Raw genomic sequence first — 20,657 nt, forward strand, 5'->3', positions numbered from 1 at the left:
AAATACATGTAACATAAAATTTATCATCTTAACCATTTTTAAGTACACAGTTCTGTGGCATTAAGCAGATTCACATGGTTGTGCCACCATCTCCACCATCCGTCTCCAGAACTTTCCATCTCCCCAAACGGAAGCTCTGTCCCCATGAAACACGGACTCCCACCCCTCCCCTAGCCCCTGACCCCCCATCCACTTTCTGTCTCTGTGGATGTGGCTCCTCTGGGGACCTCCTGTGAATGGACCACACAGTGTGTGTCCCTCTGTGTCCGGCTCATGTCACTGAGCGTCACGTCCTCCAGGTCTGTCCACATTGGAGCAGGTGCCAGGATTGCTTTCTTTTTTGAGCTGAATAACATTCCCTTGTCGGGAGGGACCACACTGTGTTTATCCAGTCACCTATTGAGGGAAATTTGGGGTGATTCTACCTTGTGAGTATTGTGAATCAGTTTCTGTTTGAGTCCCTGTTTTCTGTTCTTTTGTGTTGACGCCTAGGAGTGGGATCGCTGGATCATATGGTCATTCTATGTTTAACTTTTTCTTTTCTGAGGAAGACTGGCCCTGAGCTCACATCCGTGCCCATCTTCCTCTACTTTCTATGTGGGCCCCCTGCCACAGCATGGCTTGCCAAGTGGTGCCATGTCCACACCCGGGATCTGAACCGGCGAACCCTGGGCTGCCGAAGCGGAACGTGTGCACTTAACCACTGTGCCACCAGGCGGGCCCCCATGTTTAACTTTTTGAGGAACTCCCTAACTGTTTTCTACAGTGGCTGCACCATTTTACATTCTCACCAGCCCAGACCTGGTTTTATTTTATTTTATTCTTTTCTTTCTTTTTTATTGAGGTATAACATACATATAAAAAGGACACAGATTATCAAGTGAACAGCCTAATGAATTCCTATCTATCTATCTATCTATCTATCATCTATCTATTTATCCATCTATCATCTAGCTATCCATCTATCTATCCATCTATCATCTATCTATCTATCATCTATCTATCTGTCCATCTATCTATCATCTATCTATTTATCCACCTGTCTATCATCTATTTATCTACCTACGTATCCATCTGTCTATCATCTATCTATCAATCTATCCATCATCTATCATCTATCTGTCATCTATCTATCTATCCATCCATCCATCTATCATCTATCAATCTATCATCTATCAATCTATCATCTATCTACCTATCATCTATCATCTATGCATCCATCTGTCTATCTATCTACCTATCTATCCATCTGTCTATTTATCATCTGTCTATTTATCTACCTATCTATCCATCTATCTATCTATCTATCTATCATCTATCATCTGTGTCTGTCTACCTATCCATCTATCTATCTATTCCTCCATTTATCTATCCATCTATCTATCCATCTATCTATCTATCATCTACCTATATGTCTACCTACCCACCTATCTCTCTCCCAGTAACCGCCACGCAGACGGCAATGTTGAACACCTGCAGCCCGCAGAGGTCCCACAGGCCGCTTCTCAGTCAATATCCCCCCAGAGACAACCTGTGTCTGACTTCGAGCACCATTCGTCAGTTTTTCCTGTTTTTGAACTTCATGTAAATGGGGTTGTAAGTCGGTCCCCTGACGTTGCGTTAGACTGCCTTCCCCTGGCCATCGTGTCTGTGAGGCTCATCCATGTGGATCAGCAGTTCCCTCCTTTCAACGCTGTGTGGTATCCCTTTGTATGAACACAGCACAACTTATTCACCCATTCTCTTCTGGAAGGGCATTTAAATCATTTCCAGTTTTGGCTGTTACGAGTAAAGCCGCCGTGAACATTCTAGCACACATCTTTCAGTGGGGATGGAGAGAGTTATTCCTCTGGGGCACCCACCTAGGAGGAGAGGGGTGGGGACATGGCGTAGGCATGGTTGGCTCCAGTGGATCAGGCTAAACAGGATTCCAGAGTGGCTGCTCCGCTCTGCAATTTGCGCTGCCACCATCAATGCATGGGAATTCCAGGGGGTCCCCATCCTAACCAATGCTCAATGTTGTCGGTCTCTTTAATTTTGGCTATTTAGGGGAGGGGACTGTCCACCTGTGGTTGAAAAGATAACAGTTAACATGGTCAAGATCAAGGTTAAGATCATCAGTCTTGAGTCCTGTTGATGGCACATACGCTTAATGGGATCCCATGAGAATGGCCTTTTGCCTCCAAACCCAAAACGCCAGACCAACCACAAGAAAAACAACAGAAAAACAAACAAATTGAGAGACAAAATACCTGACTGATCGTCCTCAAAGCTTTCAGGTTATCAAAACCCAGGGAAGTCTGAGAAACTATCACAGCCCAGAGGAAGCTGGGACAGAAAAGGGACGTTAGGGGAAGACTAAGGAAATTCAAATCAGGCGTGGAATTTAGTTAGTAACAATGTATCAATGTTGGTTTCTTAAGTGCAACAAATGCATCATACTAATGTAACGTGAAAAATGGGGGGAACTGGGTGCAGGGTCTACAGGCGCAGGAAAACTCTGCACCATCTTTGCAACTTTTCTGTAAATGTAAACTGTCCCGAAATTAAGCACCTTTGCGACTTTTCTGTGAATGTAAACGATTCTAAAATTAAGCATGTGTTTAACAAAGATGCGAGCGTATTTCCTGGACTTGAACGTGCCTGGGTTTCTTTTCATCTTTACGGTGCTCTTGCCAGCCCCTCGGAAGGTGTGGGCTGTCGGCAGGTGGTTTGCTGTAGAGCTGGAGACGGAGATGGTGGGTGGAAGTCTGAAGCCTCCGGAGGTATTTGGAACCATAGGAGAGGTTGGGCCAGGTCCCTTAGGGACTGAATCCGATGGTGCTGGCGCCCTGACTTTTTCTCTTGGACGTGACCATTTTGAGACGCTACAGCCAGGATCTGCGACTTGAGCCTGAGGACTTGTGTGGGGCTGTGGCAGGCCAGGAGCGCCCGGGACTTCATACCTCCACCCCTCCTCCACCCCTCCTCCAATAACTGATAGGAGTCGATGCATAAGGACCCAGCTCCTTCGCCTGCCCCTTGGGTGGGTCACTTCCCGTGTGCGTTTGCACCGTGGCCCAGAGTCTCTGATGGCAGAGCTCCAGTTGCCCACCGAGGCAGCTGGCGTGGCCATGCAGGCTTTCGTGCTGCCTTCTCACCCCTTTGTCATCTCCGCCCACTTCATGTTGTTCTCTGCACCTTCAAATCAACAACCTGCACCCAAGTCCTCGTTCTCAGCATCGTCTCTGGGGAACTCAACCCATGACAGGGGCCTGACAGGGGCAAGAGGAAACGACTCAGAAAAGGGCTAGATTCACGGGGGAGGTGATAGAGGCCGTCACACCTGGGGGCCAGTCCCACCTCTCCAGCTCTGAGAGGCGGGGGGGTGGACGTAGGTGTTCGTCATTTCATCTCCAAAGCTGGGCTCAGCCTTGCCCGGCTGCTCCATGATGGGTCATCTCTGGGGATGCAGACGTGACTAGGATAGGGTCCCTGCCCTCACAGGATTCGAGGAGAACCGGCCAGTCAGAATGGTGTGAAGCAAGGTCTCCCCCTCGGCGCTGTTGACATCGGGGCCAGGTCACTCTCTGTAGGGGGGCCGTTCTGGATGCTGTTGGGTATTGCAAACCATCCCTGGCCCCCACCCACTCAAAGCCAGGAGCACCCTCAGTGTGACAGCCACAGATGTCCCCAGACATCACCCGGCGTCCCCTGGGGGCAGGGTCACTCCAGTTGAGAAGAACTGTTTTGAAACAGCCTGCATCCCCCCGGGGCGAGGTCTGCCCCTCTGGTTTCAGCACCTGCATGGAGAGCTGCCGCGCCCTCCACCTCCTTCTTCAACGGTCTCGGCGACATCATCCCCTTAGCACGAACTGCATCTCCTCAGTTTATTGTTTGCTGCCCTCTCTAGAATCCAGGCTTTCTGAGGATGGGATTCTCCTGCGCTCTCCTGGCTTTTTGTGTGCCCAGCCCCTAGAAGAGTGCCTGCTATGGAGCAGGAGCTTCATAAATACTAGTTGAAGAAAGGAGTCGAACGAGGGAGGAGTGGATGAATGAATGAGGGTCATAATGCAGGAAAGAAGGAGGGGAGAAATTTCCTTTCAGGCTGCAAGGGGGATGGAAGACCAAGTGGAGGGTCTATCCTACATAGAGTGACCAACCGTCCCGGTTTTCCTGGGAGGGAGGGGTTCCCTGATTTCCAGCGCTAAGACTGGACAGTCCTGGGCAAACCAGGGTGCCTGGTCACCCTACCTAACCACAACAATTCCAACAGCAAGAGTGATGGCAAATTACTTCTATTCACCAGGCACCGTTCTAGCACTTTCTATGTTAACTCATACAGCTCTCACAAACATCCCGAGGCAGGGACTGTTGGCACCGCTGTTCAGAAGAGGAAGCCGTCAGAGGCTGAGTGACTCACTGAAGGTCACCCGGCAGGGCAGGGCAGGCCAGGATTGGAATTCTGGGTGGGTGTAAGCACATTCTGGGGCCTGGCTTTGTCTGGGGGAGTCCAGGAAGGTTCTGGAGGAAGACTGAGAGTGACACCGGAGGGAGGAGCCTGAGGAAGAATGTTCCATGCAGGGGAACTGCGTGTGCTGATGGCCCCGGGCCCAAGGTCACACCTGGCCAGGGCTTGCTTGACATTCCTCTGATGGTGGGGGGTGGGCATCGGGAGGGGTCCGAAGGGGAGCAGCTATGAGCCATTCTCTGGTTGGCTGCCTGAGTCAGGGTCTGAGAGGTCCACGGTGGGGGGGGGGGGGGAGAAAGAGGGAGAGGAAAGACGGGGGTCAGGGAGGGAATGAGGGGCGAGAGGAAGAGATGGAGGAGGAGGGAGGGGAGAGAAAGAGAGAGATGGATGGAGACAGAGAGATGAGGAGAGAGAGAGAGGGAGAGAGAGGCAGAAAGAGAGAAGGAGAAAGAGAGGAAGAGACAGGGGGAGAGAGGGTGGGGAGACAGAGAGGAAGACGGAGAGAGCGAGGGAGGGAGGGAGAGAAGGTGTCGGGGAGAGAGAGACAGAGAGAGAGACAGACACAGTTTCCTGAGACACTTGCTGCTGTGTCCTATGGGATGAAAGCTTAAAATAGCTCCCAGCGCCGGGAGCCTGGGAGCCGGAGCCCGAGGTGACTGGCTCTCCTCGCTGGAAGGAGGAGGGGCGGTCTGGGCTCCGGGTTTCTCAGTCTGGGAAAGGGGGTGCCAGGCGGAGATCTGACTGGCCGTCGTCAGCTCACGAAACTGAGCCCTTCCGGGCTGTGCGTTGTGGGGGGTTATCTCTCTTCTGGGTCTTCCTCTGCTGTCACCTGGATGGCCCCCTAGTCGCCTCACTCCTTCTGCTTCTTCCCTTATCCGCCCCCTCCAACCTCCCGATGTGTCCTCACAACCACCAGGGGAACCCATTTTTACAAGGCTCTTCATGGATAAACATACAGAAAAAGTGCATGATGGGTACTTTTTCACAGAGTGAATGTCCCTGTGTAACCGCCGCCCCCCCACCCCCAGGGTAACCTATGTCCCGACCTCAGACAAACAGGAGCTACCCATCTCCTTTCTCAGCCCTGCTGCTCTGCTCCTAGCACTGGCTCCAACCTCCACTCCCCACCTCTCTCCTGTGTGCCCCTGGGCGCGCTGTGGCACCTCTCTGATCCTCAGGTGCCTCACCTGGGAAAAGCAGCACCACCTGCCCCGCTGGGAAGATGTGATATGGAAAGCGAGGTATGGAAAGGGCAAGAGGTTGGCTCCCTAACCGGCACGTAGCAGGTGCCCTATTGTCATACTCTAACGGCTGGCTCAGTGAGCGACCTCCAGACGAACAGAATCATGGGCTGCGTGTGTGCGCGCACACATACACACACGTGTCGAGATAGAGTTGTGTCTATACACGCTCTCTATGCACACATATGCATCTGCAGATTTTCCTCGACTTATGATGGGGTCGCCTCTCGATAAACCCGTCGTCAGTTGAAAATATCGTAAGTCAAAAATGCGTCTGATCCGCTGGCCACCATAGCTCAGCCGAGCCTCTGGTACACGTACTCAGAACACTTACGTTCGCTACGCTTGGGCAAAACCGTCTCACGCGAGGCCGAGTTTATATCAAGTGTTGAATATTTCCTGTAATATACCGAAGACTGGTGAAAGTGAAAAGGAACGGTGGGATGGGTCCGGCGTGGCTGTAGGGTCCAGCATGATTGTAAGTGTATTTGTTGTTCACCCTCGGGACGGCGTGGATGACTGGGACCGGCGACTGTCCAGCATCACGAGAGAGAGCATCGTCCGGAATATTGCCAGGCCAGGAAAAGGGCAAAATAAAAAAAAATCGAAGTACGGTTTCTACTAAATGAGTCTCGCTTTCGCACCATCGTAGAGTCAAAAATTCGCTAAGTCGAACCATCCCTAAGTTGGGGACATTCGTATACATATACATAGATAGGGTTTTATGTTAGGGAATTGGCCCTCCTGACTGTAGAGTGGGCAAGTCAGCCGTCTCTGGGGTGGGACCCCAGGCTGGACACCAAGGAAGATGTGACCCTGCAGCTGTAGTTGGAGGCCATTGAAGGCAGAAGTCCTCTTTCTGGGAAAATTAATTTTTTTTTTCTCTTAAGGCTTTCAACTGATTGGACGAGGCCCACCCACCTTATTGCAGTAATAATCTCCTTTACACAAAGTCGACTGATTCAAATGTTACTCTCATCTGGAAAATACCTCCGGGTCACATCAGGAATAACGTTTGTGGGCTCCGGGGCCAGCGGAGCGGACATATCAGAGTCACTATCCCCGTGGCATTTATGATACTCTCCTTATTTTCCCCCACGATCACTGTCATTACTACTCCAATTAAAACGGCAGCTCTGTGCGGGTGGTGGGGGGGGGGTCGTTCCTTTTTGCCCATGCTGAGAGCCCCGGATCTGGCGCCTAATAGACGCTCCCTAAACGGCATTCTTGTGGAGCAGATCGTGTACTTTGCGCGGGCGCGGAGGCGGGACTCGGCCCAACCTGTTTAATCAGGAATTATGGCTTTATTAGGGAGGGCCGGCGCCAGGCCTCCGAGGGCGGGGCTCGAACCCGTCACTCCAGCCTCCGTGGGGTCTCCCCGGGTCCCCGCTCCGGGCCGGCGGGGGCGGGCGAGGGCAGCCGAGGACGCGCGTGCGCGCGTGTGTGCGTGCGTGCGTGCGTGCGTGCGTGCCTGCGGGCGAGCCCACGGGGCGGGGCGGCGGGGGGGTGGTGCGCGAGGCGCGGCGGGCGGGGCAGCGGGCACGCGCCGCCTCCTCGCGCCGGGCCCCCCCCGCGCGCGCGCGGCGAGTGGTTCGGCCCGGCCCCCGGCTCATTGTGCTCGCTTCACGCCGGCCCAAGATGGCGGCGGCGCTGGAGGCCCCGGGCCTGTGACCACAAAGAGGGAGCCGGGGGCCGGACGGGAGCGCGGCGGCGGCGGCGGCGGCCGAGGCCCAGGCCGGGCCCCCTCCACCCAGCCTCCCGCCCGTCCGCCCGCCCTCCGCGCCCGCCCGCCCCGCCCCCGCCGGCGGGCCCCGCCCCTCCCCCAACCGCCCGCCTAGCATGGTGCGGCGGCCGAGCGCGCCGACATGGGCGAGAAGCTGGAGCTGAGGCTCAAGTCGCCCGTGGGCGCCGAGCCCGCCGTCTACCCGTGGCCGCTGCCGGTCTACGTGAGTGCCGCCCCTCCGCGCCCCTGCCCCGCCGCGACACCCCGGGCCCGGCGTCCCCAAGCCGCTCCGGGGACCCCCGTCCCCGCCCCGCCGGGGCCCCGGCCGTTCCAGCCGCGCGCGGACGGCGGGCGCCGGGGACCCCCGCGCCTCCCGGGGCCGCCCGAGTCCCGGCTGCCGTTGCCCCGGCGGGGCGGGGACCCCCGGTCCCCCCCGGTTTCCCCCGTCTGTACTTTGCGTCTTGACGTTCGGGGTTTCTCTCTTGTTTTGGGGAGTTTATTCCCTGCTCTGTCAGTGCGCCCGGGTTTTTTATTTTTGAGGATACCCTCTCCTCCTCCTTCCTCCCGGCTATTTCAAGGAGGCATTTTGTCCCCCGGTCGGGAGTGGGTGGGCTGGCCGGACCCTTGGGAACGGGGCGTTCTGTCGCCCGATCTGGAGTGGGTGGGCTGGCCGGACCCTTGGAAACGGAGCGTTCTGTCCCCCGATCTGGAGTTGGTGGGCTGGCCGGACCCTTGGGAACGGGGCGTTCTGTCCCCCGATCTGGAGTGGGTGGGCTGGCCGGACCCTTGGGAACGGGGCGTTCTGTCCCCCGATCTGGAGTGGGTGGGCTGGCCGGACCCTTGGGAACGGGGCGTTCTGTCCCCCGATCTGGAGTGGGTGGGCTGGCCGGACTTTTGGAAATTAGATATTCTGTCCCCTTAATCTTGAGCGGGTGGGCTGGCCGGACCCTTGGAAACCAGGCATTCCGTCCCTCGGATCTTGAGTGACCCTTGGAAAATGACAGGCCGAGCGGAAATTTACAAAGGCGTCCCCGGGGCGATTCCAGATATGCGGGGCGCGGCGCGGGCGTCCCGGCCTCTGGCCCCTAGGGTGGCGGCGTGGGGCGAGTGTCTGTGTCCCCAGGTCCACGCTCGGGCTGGGCGCTGTGCCGTTGGGAGGGAAAGCGCAGCCGGCGCCGTGGGCGGGCGTCTTTGGGGCGCCCTTTCGCGCGCTCGGCTTACGGGGTGGGGGAGTGGGGGGGGGGACACGGGGCCTCCAGGGGACCCGGCGGGGAAGCCCGCGCGCCCCGCCCCTCGCGCGCGCTCCGAGCGTGTCAGTTTTTGGAAACGTCGCGGCCGGGGGCGGGGTTGGGCGTAGGGACCGCCCGGGCGCCGGTGCTGGCACCTGGCCCTGGAGCCGGGCGTGAGGCCGGCTCTGGGCTCCGGCTTTTCTGGTTGGGCAGCTCCTCCCGGCGGTGGGCAGGGCGGGGAGACGTCCAAGGCGACGGAAACGGAAAGCGGGGAGAGCCTTCAAACGGACCGGTCCTCCGGCCCCCCCGCCTCCCTTCCCCGGCGCAGCCAGCGCTCCTCGTGCGCTGGGAGGCTGGCCGGTGCGTTGTTTAAAATTTGATTATTGCTGGATCCTCAGCTGACATGCGGTGTGGTTCACTCCCCTTAGCGGCAGTTGCAGGAGTTTGGACAGATCCCCGGCAGTCGGGCAGCAGAGCTATCTGTCACCCCTCAGCGTCCCTTCGGCCCCTTACCCCAGGCCACCAGTCGTCTCCTCTCTGCCCCAGCGGTTGTGCCTTTTCAGAAAGTCAGAGACATGGAATGAACAGCATGCGGCTTTTTGATTCCGGCTGCTTTTCACCCAGCAAAACGGGGCAGAATTGTCTGAGATTCATCGGTGCTGTTGCGGCCTCACGAGTCCCTCCTTTTTCTTGCCCTGTCCTATTCCACTTTCCTGTTTATCCATTCGCCTGCTCTGGGATGTTTCCACTTTTGGGGGGATTACGAATAAAGCTGCTCCAAACATCCAGGGCAGGCTTTGATGTGAACTTGAGTTTTTGCCTCACTTGGGAAGATGCTCCGGAGTAGGACTGTGTGTGTTTAACGACATTTCTGTGTTTTAGAAATTGGTATTTTTGAGTACTGGAGGAGTTAAGAAACCCACTGTGACCCAGCATCCGGGCATTGGGTGCTAAGATGGGAGTTCATCTGGAGACGGTCACGTTGTCCCCCTCTCTGTCTGTTATTCGGGATGGAGCGAGGACACTGTGTGTGACTGACTCCCTGTTGTAAATAAGGCCTCCTGTGTTGGGCACTGGCGGGACCTGGCTCTCCAGTGGCGGGCGGTTCTGAATGCAGAGCGCCTCCCCCGCTGGCCCGGGCCTCGCTTGGCAGTGTGTGCTGCCCGCCTGGCTGGGTGCTCCGCCTGCGGTCAGCAGGCCCTCTCCTGGTGTGGTTGTCCCGCCACCAGGCCAGCGGGCGGGCGGGCCCGGGGAAGTTCTCAGCCAGCTGCAGTGCGAGCAGCAGCCTGCCTACGGCGTGGTGGTGACGTCTGTTCACCCCCCGTGTCCCCACTGAGGAATTTTGCTTTCTCACAGGAAACGAGGGGGCGCTGCCTCGTAAGAGCTCGTATTTGTGATGACTCGACGATGAGCACATTTAGAAATTGGGCTACTTTAGAAGCTTAACTTTTCAGAAGGTCAGATGACTCATGTGACCGGTCGTGTGAAACGACTGAGCCTGTTTGTCCATTGATTCATTCATTCCGCAGGCACGTCCTGCGTATTGACACTGTTCCCGGGCACGGAGGACAGTAGACAATGTCCTTCTCCAGAAAGTCGTAAATGAAGGAGGGTAGGTGATCTGGAAACACAAGCTCGGCAGAGTTGGAGTGCGGTGTAGATGGATCGCTGCGTCCCAGAGGGAGGGGCTGGCCGTCCTGCCCTGGGGGAGGTGTGGTGGCTTCTCGGAGGAAGTGCAGGCAGCCGTGACTGTCCACACTCGGAAGCGTCCAGCCGCGGAAATGGGTGTTCTTTTTCACAATTGACAAATAAGAGGGGGAGGCAGGGAGAGTTTCGCTCCTTCGGTGACTTGGGTTCCTGGACAGCCACTTAGAGTTCGTGGTGGCCTTTCTAAAGCAGTTCGGCCCTTTTGGTGGGAAAATGAGGTCTCAGCCTGGAAGGGAGTCAGTGGTCTCGTGGGTTGCCAGGCCGGCAGGGCAAGAGCCTGCGAGGGCAGGTGGCGGTCCTTCCCCTCGGGACTTACTCAGGCCGTGGGCGGGGAGCGGCCCCAGCGTGCCTGTCCCCACCCTCTGCTGCCTCCGGGGAACCCACGCTCTCTGATGAATGCCCTTAACTCGGTCAGTGAGTAGTAGCAGAAGTGGGCGGGCGCGTGAGCCATCCTTCCCTGTGACTCAGAAGATATTTTCTGATCTGACCTCCGCTGAGTGAGTCGTGCGTAATCGGCGCTCAGGTGGAAGGCTGGTTAACCCTTCCTCCACGTCGCGGAGGTGAAGGAGCCACTTCAGAAGGGGAAGGGGCCTGGAAGAGCCGTGAATTCCACGTGTGGCTGTTTGTTTCCACGCTCTGGTCCTTAAGATCCTGATGGAGAGAGGCCAGAGGGAGCCGGGGACTTGGGATAGTCACTAGGGAGGTGGTGGCCGAGCTGCAGGGGCCCCGGACCCTCTGGGACCTCCGTCCTTTTTTCTTAATTATGCTTTTACATATAAGATAATCACAGATTCTCCCACAGTGGTAAGAAATGACTCCGAGACACCCCATGTTCTCCTCACCCAGTGTCCCCCAGTGGTGACATTTTACAAAACTAGAGAACAAGATAATTAGATCGGTGACGTTGGGCCAATCAAGGTACAGAGCATTTTGGGGTCCCCTTTTGAATGCGGGGCCCGCAGGGTGCTAACCGGCTGCATCCGCGTCCCCAGGTCCCGGCCCCAAGCTCTCCTCTTAGGAAGCTGCTCTTGCTCTTTCTTTCTGACGTCCTGGGGCTTCTGGCGCGTTCTTCCCACTGGGAGCGAGCCTTGGCCTCCCCGGCCGTGGGCTCACCTTCCCGGTTCCTTTCTCTCACTCAGGCCGGGCGCCTTGAGCCTCCTCTGTTCCTTCAAGCTGTCCCTGCCGTTCCCACAGCCGGGCTCCTGCTAGTCCGCGTCTGTGTGGCCTTGAGTGATTCTCGGGTGTTTACCGAGGACCTGCCACATTTCGGGGGGTGCCGCACAGGGGTCTCTCTGCGGCCCTCCGCAGCCCGCATACCCTCCTCACTGTCTCGCCTGCCTCTGCTCCCTGCCCTTCTGGTTCCTTCTCTTCCTGACCTGCCTTTCTCTTTCTTTCCCCGATCCTCTCTTCTCCCCACCCTTGTCCCCTGTGGCAGGGCCTCGCCTGCGGGCTCTGCTGCAGGGCCCCTGTGTTGACTGGTCCCTCTGCCGTCTGCAGCCCGGCACCTGGGTGCTGCAGCGGGGCCACCCGTCCTAGTGTTCTTACGACCTGGAGGTTGGGAGGTCGAGGGCTCTGCCGCCTCGCCTGTATGATAGATGTTAACTCTCATCACACTTTTGTCGCTTAAAAACCCAACACTCGGGGCCGGCCCAGTGGTTAAGTTCGCACGTTCTGCTCTGGCGGCCCAGGGTTCGCCGGTTCGGATCCCGGGTGCCGACATGGCACCGCTTGTCAAGCCATGCTGTGGTGGGCGTCCCACATAGAAAGTAGAGGAAGATGGGCACCAATGTGAGCTCAGGGCCAGTCTTCCTCAGCAAAAAGAGGATTGGCAGCAGATGTTAGCCCTGCCATAACACTTTTGTCGCTTAAAAACCCGACACTCCTTGTTCCGGGGTGGGGAGGGGCTTCCAGGGGCTGCCCGCCAGCAGAAGGAGACGGTGGCATGTGGCCCGGCTCGGAGGCCTCTCTCTTGGAAGGACTTCTGCTTTGGACGGCTGTGTTGGCTGTGATCTGTTTAGAATGGGTAACGGGATTATGTCCCCCTGGGCTGCCTGTGGCTCGCCGAGTGTCCCCTCGTGCTTGGCTGAGCCCTCCTTCCTGGTGAGTCATTGCTGGCTCTTGTCACCTCTGTCTTCATCTGAGCAGAAAGCATCCCCTGAGAGCGGGGCTGAGTCACAGGTGAGGGACTCAGAAGCCCTGAGAAAGGCTGGCGCTGCCCCCTGCTCCCTCTGTCCCCTTTTGCAGCGTGACGTTATTTTGGGGGCCATGTACGCATAGTTCTTAAAACTAGTGAAGTTGAAAAGCACTGCCTGGGGGAAGCTGACTTTTTCTGCAGCTTCTAGGGGTGCGTTTGACACCGTGCTCCTCCCTGAGCTCTGGGAGCAGCGTGTCCCCAGCGGGTGTCCCCATAGTCGCTGTGTGGGTCTTAAGTAACTGACTGAGAAGTCTCTCTGGTGGCCGCCCTCTCTCCTTGTGCTGCTCCCTGGCACGGGCTGCAGGCCCAGAGCCTCTGATGTCTGAAGACCAGCCCACTGAGAGCAGAGTTAGGGCAGGAGCCCCGGGACACTCAGGAGGGCTCTCCAGCACAGGTGCGTCCCCAGGGGTCCCATGTACAGACCAGGGCGCCACGCATAGAGGTCAGGTGAGCCACCCGGGGTCCCATGTCCAGAAGCAGCACAGGTGGATTCAGCCTCCTGTTCGTCCCGACCGCACGCCTCTACGCGGCAGGGCCGAGCTTGGTGTGACGTCTGCTGTCACCATCCTCAAGTTGCTGGCTGTTTGAACGGGGGCCTGCCTTTCCTCTTGCCGCACCCCACTAATCTGTTGTCCCCTGCCGCCTCGGCCGTCTGACCGCCACCTTCAGCCTGGCCCGCACCGCCGGTCGCTCTGTCTCTCCCGGCTGCCGTCTCTCTGCTGTGCCCTGAGGCACAACCTGACCCCTCGCCTACCCCCGAAGTCTCTGCCTCGGGTGGGCTCCCAGCGTGTCGCCGCCCCTCTGGGGACCGACGGCCACCTGCCTGCTCTCCAGGCTGATCTTAGGGGGTCAGCCCCTCCCCTGCCAGGCTGTCCCACAGTCGGATTTCCCTCTTCATTTATTTGGACACAGGGCCTCTCTTTTTTGGGTTTTTGCTTAGTTTGAACTGGTAAAGGTGAGTGATGATTTATCGTTGTAAATCCTTGAGTTGGTCATATTAAGAATAAACGATAAATTAATGTGAACTCAGCCTGATGCTGTGCTCCTTGGTTAAAGCAGTCGAGACCAAGCGTTCACTTTGTCACATGGCCACGTCGTAACATCTATGAGAGGGAAGCTTCTGGATGACATCTAGGGTGATTATTAAAACAGCGGACCGACCTCACAAGAGTTTTGAGACGTTCAGTAGCTTCGGGCGGTCGTGTACCACATCCCTGACGTGCGTGTATGTGCGTGTCACAGTTTCCCTGCTCGTCAGTGTGGACGAATGTAAAATTCCAGCTGGGCAGAGGCGCTGGGAAGCTTATGGGATGATGACCACGATCAAGAGACCGAGTGTGCTGTGTACCACGCAGCATCCCTGTCTCAGAAACAGGCAGCAGGAAGTGTCACTCTCAGTGACTGGGAAGGTCTCTGGGAAGGGTGGCTCTCAGCACGGCTGCAGCCCAGCAGGATGCTGACCCTGGCAGCACTGGTTCTCGTTTGTCTTCGTTTCGTGAAGCGACTGGATCTGAGCTTTCAGTACTGTTTTTTTTTTTTTTTTGAGGAAGATTAGCCCTGAGCTGACATTTGCTGCCAATCCTCCTCTTTTTGCTGAGGAAGACTGGCCCTGAGCTCACATCCGTGCCCATCTTCCTCTACTTTATATGTGGCACGCTTACCACAGCATGGCTTGACAAGCAGTGCCATGTCCACACCTGGGATCTGAACCGGTGAACCCTGGGCTGCTGAAGCGGAATGTGTGCACTTAACCAGTGTGCCACCGGGCTGCCTCCCCAGTGCTGCTTTTTACACTTCGCTTGGAAAGGATTTTAGACTGAGAGGGAGTTGCCAGGGTAGCCCAGGGTTCCTGTACCTCTCACTCCACTGCCTGCGGTACCAGGGTCCACCCAGGAATTCACGTTGGGACAGTGTTACTGACTCAGCCACTCCTCGTCCCTCTCTGCCACGGGGTCCAGTCCCGGGTCACCGTTGCGTTTAGTCGTCGGGCCCCTGAGCTCCTCTGATCTGCAGCGGTCCTTCAGTCCTCCAGGAAAGGCGGCCTCTTTCCCGACCCGCACACTTTGAGAAGTGGTCAGCCGTTGGCAGAACGCCCCTTGATGTGGCCTTGTCTGGGGACCCTCCCCCTGGGGCTGAGGTTCTTCGCAGGAGTCCCACAGACGGGATGCTGTGCCCTCCTCGGTGCGGCGTATCGGGAGGCCCCTGTCCATGCATCTTATTCCTGACGGTATTGACCTTGACCCCTGCTTAGGGTGGCATCTTCTGAGTCCCTCCACCGTGAAATTCTTGCTTTTCTCTCTTATCCTGGGGGAGATACATGAGGCCGTCCAGGTGTCCTGGTCCTCAAAGTTTGGCGCATGAATTTTAGCATCTGGCGGCGGTTCTCGCCGGCACCGGTTGCCAGACCACTAGCCCAATAGTGCTTTCTGCTTCCCTCCTCCTCCCGCCCGTTCGCTGGGATTCCTCTGTAGGAGAACCTGCCTCTTCCCTCCACTTGTTTGTTTACACGTTTTTGTGTTGATGTGGGCTCCTGGATATTTGCTTCCTTCTCTGGGTCGTAATCCAGCTGTCATCACCGTGTTACTCACGTTTGGCGTTGGCCATTGGGAGCGCCTTCAGGTTGCCTCCTGGGTCCTCGGCGTGCCTGCGTCCCTTTTGGGCACATGTTTACTGCCTGGCACACAGGCTGTCCAGGCTCATCTTGGGTTTTCTCTGCCCCAGCTCTGGAACCAGCCATTTCTCCGCGGAGCCTGGTTCCTTTGCAGAGCGTCGTGGAGCAGGGAATGAGCGCGGATGTGTACTAATGCAAACCTGCATTTTGGGAGGTTTATGCAAGGAGCTGTCTGCCTGCCCAGCGCCCCCGTTCCCAAGAGGGGCCGTCTCTCCCCAGGGATCCTTAGGAGGGGGACTTCCTGGGGTGTATGTTTTGTCAGGCGGGGTGGGGGGTACCTCTGAGAGTCTCCCGGCACCTTAGTTCAGAATTTAGAAATCCTGCACGCCCACCCGCCCCCTGGGTTCCAGGTCCAGCCTGCAAGAGCCTGCGTGGCGCGAGTCAGTAACTGCTGACCCATGGCGGCCCCCCACCCTCGCCCTCGTTGGCACCGTTTGTGGCTCCGGGTGAAACTGCGCCTTCCTAGCTGCCGCTCCCTGCTGGACTTCTGCTCTCCGCCTGTGCCCTCCTCTCTGCTCTTGGCCTGGAGGCTGCCCTTCTCGGCCTGGCTTCTCTTCACCCCCTTCCTCTCTCGAGTCACCCTGTGAATGCTGCCTACGTTTACCGCCTGCGTCCTGGGGGTCTTTGTCACAAGATGCCACAGGCTGGGCAGCTTAAGCCTCAGACGTTAGTTCCTCACCGTCCTGGAGGCTGGAGTCCACCATCAGGGCCAGCAGGGTCGGCTCCTCGTGAGGACTCTCTTCCCGGCCTGCAGAAGGCCCCCCTCCCCGAGTCCTCACGCGGTGCAGAGCGAGCTCTAGTCTCTTCCTCTTCTTACAAGGACACTAATCCCATCGCGGGCCCCACCCCATGACCTCATCTAACCCGAATCACTCAGAGGCCCCGCACCATCCCACGGGGGCGGGGGTGGGGGGTCAGGGCTTCAGCATGAGAATTTGGGAGGCCACAAGCGTTCAGTCCGTAGCATCTCCTGTCTGACCCGGTAGCCTCCGTCAGCCCCGGGAGGGCTCTGTGTCAGCACCATTGCTCACTCTCCGGGTTTTGGAGTCTTTTGCTGGAGACGCGGCTCACTTGACTGGCCTGGGCCTCCTGCCTGTGCCGCCCCTGGCCTTGGCACAGTGCACTCTGCTTTGCGTTGCATTACGATGCTGCTCCCTGTCCTGTGGACCTTGGCTGTGGCCTGGCCCGTCCTCGGGTGCGGTTGGCGGGGCTTGCGTCCACCGCCTCCCTGGAGCTCCCCGGGCAGGCAGCAGCCCATTGCTGTCGCCTGTGCTCCCCTTGCCAGGGCCTGCGCTCATCTGGGGCTGTGACATCTGACCCTGGATGTGCAGCCTGGCTTCTCCCTGCCGCCCCTGTGTGAGAGTCACTCGTTTCGTATCCCTTGTTGAACACTTGGGCCCGGCAGGTGCCCGCACCACGCTCGCCCTCCACCCTCACCACCGCCCCCTGCGCCCTACTCCTGGGTGTGGCACCGCCCCGTGTGAGGCGCAACCGCGGCTCACACTCACAGGCTGCAGCCTTCTGTGCTCACCTGCCTGGCTTCTCTGCCTCTGGTTTCCTCCCGGACTGAGAGTTTTCTGGATGTTTGTTGATTTTGCACCATATCCCTTCTCCCCTCTATTCGGATCTCTGCTATCAGAGCCCTACTGTTAAAACAGACGGACAGATGACAGACCTCCTGCCGTGCTCTGTCACCCCACGTTTGATGTCGTATCTCCACCGTTTGTCCTTCTCTGCTTTTTAAAACTCTGCCCACACGTCACATTTTCTGTCCATGGTGGTTCCCATGTCACAGCCTCCGCTGCCTGTGTGTCCGCCCTGGCCGGGCTGGCCCTACTGTGTCCACTAACGTAGTGCCTGTGAGGGGCCCTCTTGTGCAGCATGCTTGTGTGACGGCCAGTCCTGAGTCTGTGTGGTCTGCACCAGCTGCCATCTTGTTCCACTTGCTTTGGCTTTGGGGACCCTGTGTGAAGGGAGTGGCCTACTGCCCCCACCCCGGGCCCCAGAGTTGAGTGGAACCCCCAGGAAAGAAAGCAGCGCCCCGAAGATTGGGAAGCGGGCGCCCCCACTGTAGGACGTCTCCCTGCAGCCTGCTGGGTGGCTGGGAGGAGCACGCACGTGTCGCGGGGCCTGAGGCCCAGGCAGATCTCTGTCCTCTGTCTCCGGGGTGTTCAGGAGCCATCGCTGTCCTCACTTCCCCAGGGGATTGGTGCAAACGTCCCTCCCCGCCTCCAGCTGCAGCCCTGACCTAAGCAGGAGGCCAGGTCTGGAGCGCTGCCAGTGAGCTCACCCCGAGCGGGCAGGGACGCGGCGCGCAGGCCTCCAGCTTCTTCAGGGCGGCGGCTCTCAGGGGCCTGGACCGGCGTCCTCCGCGTCCTCCGGGAGCTTGTTAGAAACGCAGCTTCCCGGGCCCCAGGACCCTCTGAATCTCCCGTTTCACGGGTGGGCCCCAGGAGCCTGCACTCTGACGAGCCCTGCAGGGGACCCTGATGCTTGTCAAGCCTGACACCTGCAGAATGTGACAGCTGGGACTCCCCACACCCGGCCCCGCCCCTCTGTGTGTCCCCTCCACATGCAGTCTGTACCTGGGCACCTACAGAATGTGACAGCTGGGACTCCCCACACCCGGCCCCGCCCCTCTGTGTGTCCCCTCCACATGCAGTCTGTACCTGGTCACCTGCAGAATGTGACAGCTGGGACTCCCCACACCCGGCCCCGCCCCTCTGTGTGTCCCCTCCACATGCAGTCTGTACCTGGTGGTGCGGAGGACGTGAGGGTTGATGGCGTCTGGAAGAAGCAGACCACGGGCCTCTTGCCCTCCCTGAGTTGGGGAGCTGAGCAGTAGCAGGAGGGGGAGAGGGTTTCACATCATCTCCAGGCGTGATGGTGACCCCCTGGGCCGTGTGCAGTTTAAGATGGCACAGCTGTACTTAGGGGCGTTTCCACATGGTCCCCACGTGGAGGCACTGGTGAACCGTGTGCCCATCCCTAGCCTTCCCAGTTAGCCCCATTCCGAGAGACAGATTTTTACATGGCAGCACCTCTCAGCTGCTGCATGAGATGCTCCGACGCAACTAGCGAGAGGAGACTGACTCAGCAGGCGGGAGTTCCTGGCATGGGCCGGCGCTGGGCTGGGAGCGTGGCCGCGCTGGGGAAGGCATGTGGGGGGTGTCCCTATGTAATGAGACGAGGGCTGGGTCGTACCCGGGGTTCCAGGGCTCCCACACTGGGGGAGGCATGTGGGGGGTGTCCCTGTGTAATGAGACGAGGGCTGGGTCGTACCCGGGGTTCCAGGGCTCCCGCACTGGGGGAGGGTATGGGGGGTGTCCCTGTGTAATGAGACGAGGGCTGGGTCATACCCGGGTTCCAGGGCTCCCACACTGCGGGAGGCGTGTGGGGGGTGTCCCTGTGTAATGAGACGAGGGCTGGGTCGTACCCAGGATTCCAGAGCTCCCGTGCTGGGGGAGGCGTGTGGGGGCCATCCCTGTGTAATTAGACGAGGGCTGGGTCGTACCGGGGGTTCCAGGGCTCCTGCGCTGGAGGAGAGGATGAGTGGGGGTGTGTGTGTTGCTCTGTAATGAGACGAGGGCTGCTCATAAATCCAGGCTTCCTCCGGGCTGTTGTCAGTGCGACCTTTCCAGGTCGGCTTCTGGCTCTTGGGTCCCTCTGTTCTAAGGGCCAGTCGGGTGGTGAGAAGAGCCCCGGCCAGGGAGTCGTGAGAGCTTCTGAGTCATCGATGGTGACCAGGGCATCTTCGGTTACACGTCCCAGGACCGAGGGTGGAAACTGGCCAGTCCCTGAAAGGATCCTTCTGAGATCTCAGGAGGTGCAGTTGGAACATTTTTCTTCCTTCTTTTCTGTTCTTAAAGCTTAGGAAAGCTCGATTCCGTCTCGGCACAGAGGAGCCCCACTTCCCGGCCCCAGCGCTCTCCAGGCCTGCCTGCTTTGGTGCACGGGCTCGGGCCTGGTGAGACGGCTGCGGGTCAGCCCAGCCTGCCAGCCCTGTGGGCTCGAGCACAGTCCCGTGTAAGGTGAGCGTGTTGCTGGGACTGGCTGCCTCGGGGCTCTCTGAGGACTGGGCGAGGCAGTGGAGTCCAGCACCACCCACCCCAGCCCCGCAGGGACCCCTCTGCGCTGTGGTCTTGGCTGTGCTCGCACGTGGCACACGCTCTCAGGAGCAGTCTCCCCAGAGTGAGCCCCCTTTCTGTAGCTTTATGGCAGTGACTTGAATCAGAAACGCCTGGTGAGGGGCATTTCTAGTGTCGCTCTCGAGTCCTCCGCTTCCTGTAAAATTCATTCCCGTGGGCCGCGCCCAAGTAGTTGATCAGCCTAACTCGAAATCTGTATTGGTTATCTATTGCTGTAACAAATCGACCCAACATTTAGCAGCTTAAAACAACACACGTTTATTACTCCCACGGTTTCCGAGGGTCAGGGATCTGGGAGCAGACTCAATGGTTCTGGGTGGTTCTGGCTTGGTGTCTCCTACGAGGTTGCAGTCAACACACAGGCCGGCCGGGCTGCCTCGTCTGAGGGCTGGACTGGGGCTGCAGGAGCCGCTTCCAGGATGGCTCCCTCGCACGGCTGCTGGCGGGAGGCCCCTCGCCACGGGGCCTCTCCAGAGGACTGCTCCTAGAGAGAGTGATTCAGGAGGGAGAAGCGCTGGGAGTTCAGACTCACTGCCCTCAGCATCCCCGTGGCTGCTTTTCTCCTGTGTGCTTTGCTGTGTGAGTCTGATCGTCTCTTCCGTGGACCTTGCGACACAGCCTGGCGTCTTCTGTGCTTTTGCAGGGCCAGTGGGTGCCGGAGCCAAGACCGTATGTCTGGGTCTCAGTAAACGTTGTCGACCAGCAACAGAGTGGGTTAGTCGCGTGAGTGTCTTATAAACGCACTGTTTTCCTGCTGGGGTGGGGCCTTTAAATGATAGACGACACTTATGCCTGTGGGTTCTTGTTAACAGCCTTTTCGAGTTCTAATTCACATACTATACAACTCATTTAGAGTGTGCAGTGCACGGGTTTGTAGTGTATTCACAGAATTGTGCAACCATCACTACTGTCAATCTGAGAACATTCCGTCACTCAAAAGAAACCCTATCTCCCATAGCAGTCACCCCCACCCCCTCTCAGCCTCTGGCCCCACGAGCCCGCTCTCTGTCTGTGGATCTGCCTGTTCTGGACGTTTCACGTCCATGGGGTCACACACTGTGTGTCCTTCTGTGTCTGCTGCTCCCCCTGAGCGTCGTGTGTTCAGGTCCATCCACGTGTGGCTGTGTCAGGGCCTTGCTCCCCTTCACGGCTGCGTCGTGCTCCAGCCTGTGGATATGCTGTATTTACTTATCCATTCGTCTGTTGATGGATATTTGGATTGTTCTCACTTTTTGGCTCTTGTGAATCGTGCTGCTTGAACATTCACGTACAGGCTTGTGTGTGGACGTACGTT

At 58.0% G+C, this 20,657-nt stretch overlaps 1 protein-coding gene across 7 annotated transcripts in view; it reads left to right on the top strand.

Annotated features, from left to right (window-relative positions):
* The first annotated feature begins 7,451 nt into the window (after positions 1-7,451).
* DOT1L (DOT1 like histone lysine methyltransferase) overlaps positions 7,452-20,657 on the top strand; it is a 66,872-nt gene continuing 53,666 nt past the window's right edge. For 2 of the 7 annotated variants that reach the window (XM_070272415.1, XM_070272420.1), the window contains exon 1: positions 7,504-7,637. Coding sequence is in view for 5 of the 7 variants with exons in the window: in XM_070272414.1 (XP_070128515.1) it covers positions 7,557-7,637 (81 nt within the window). In the remaining 2 variants the exon portion in view is untranslated. Of the gene's footprint in view, positions 7,638-20,657 lie in introns of all 7 variants that reach the window. The other 5 variants (XM_070272414.1, XM_070272413.1, XM_023644351.2 and 2 more) reach the window with 5 other exon arrangements.

This window comes from Equus caballus, chromosome 7, assembly GCF_041296265.1.
Source record: "Equus caballus isolate H_3958 breed thoroughbred chromosome 7, TB-T2T, whole genome shotgun sequence".
In the NCBI taxonomy this organism is placed as follows: Eukaryota; Metazoa; Chordata; class Mammalia; order Perissodactyla; family Equidae; genus Equus; species Equus caballus.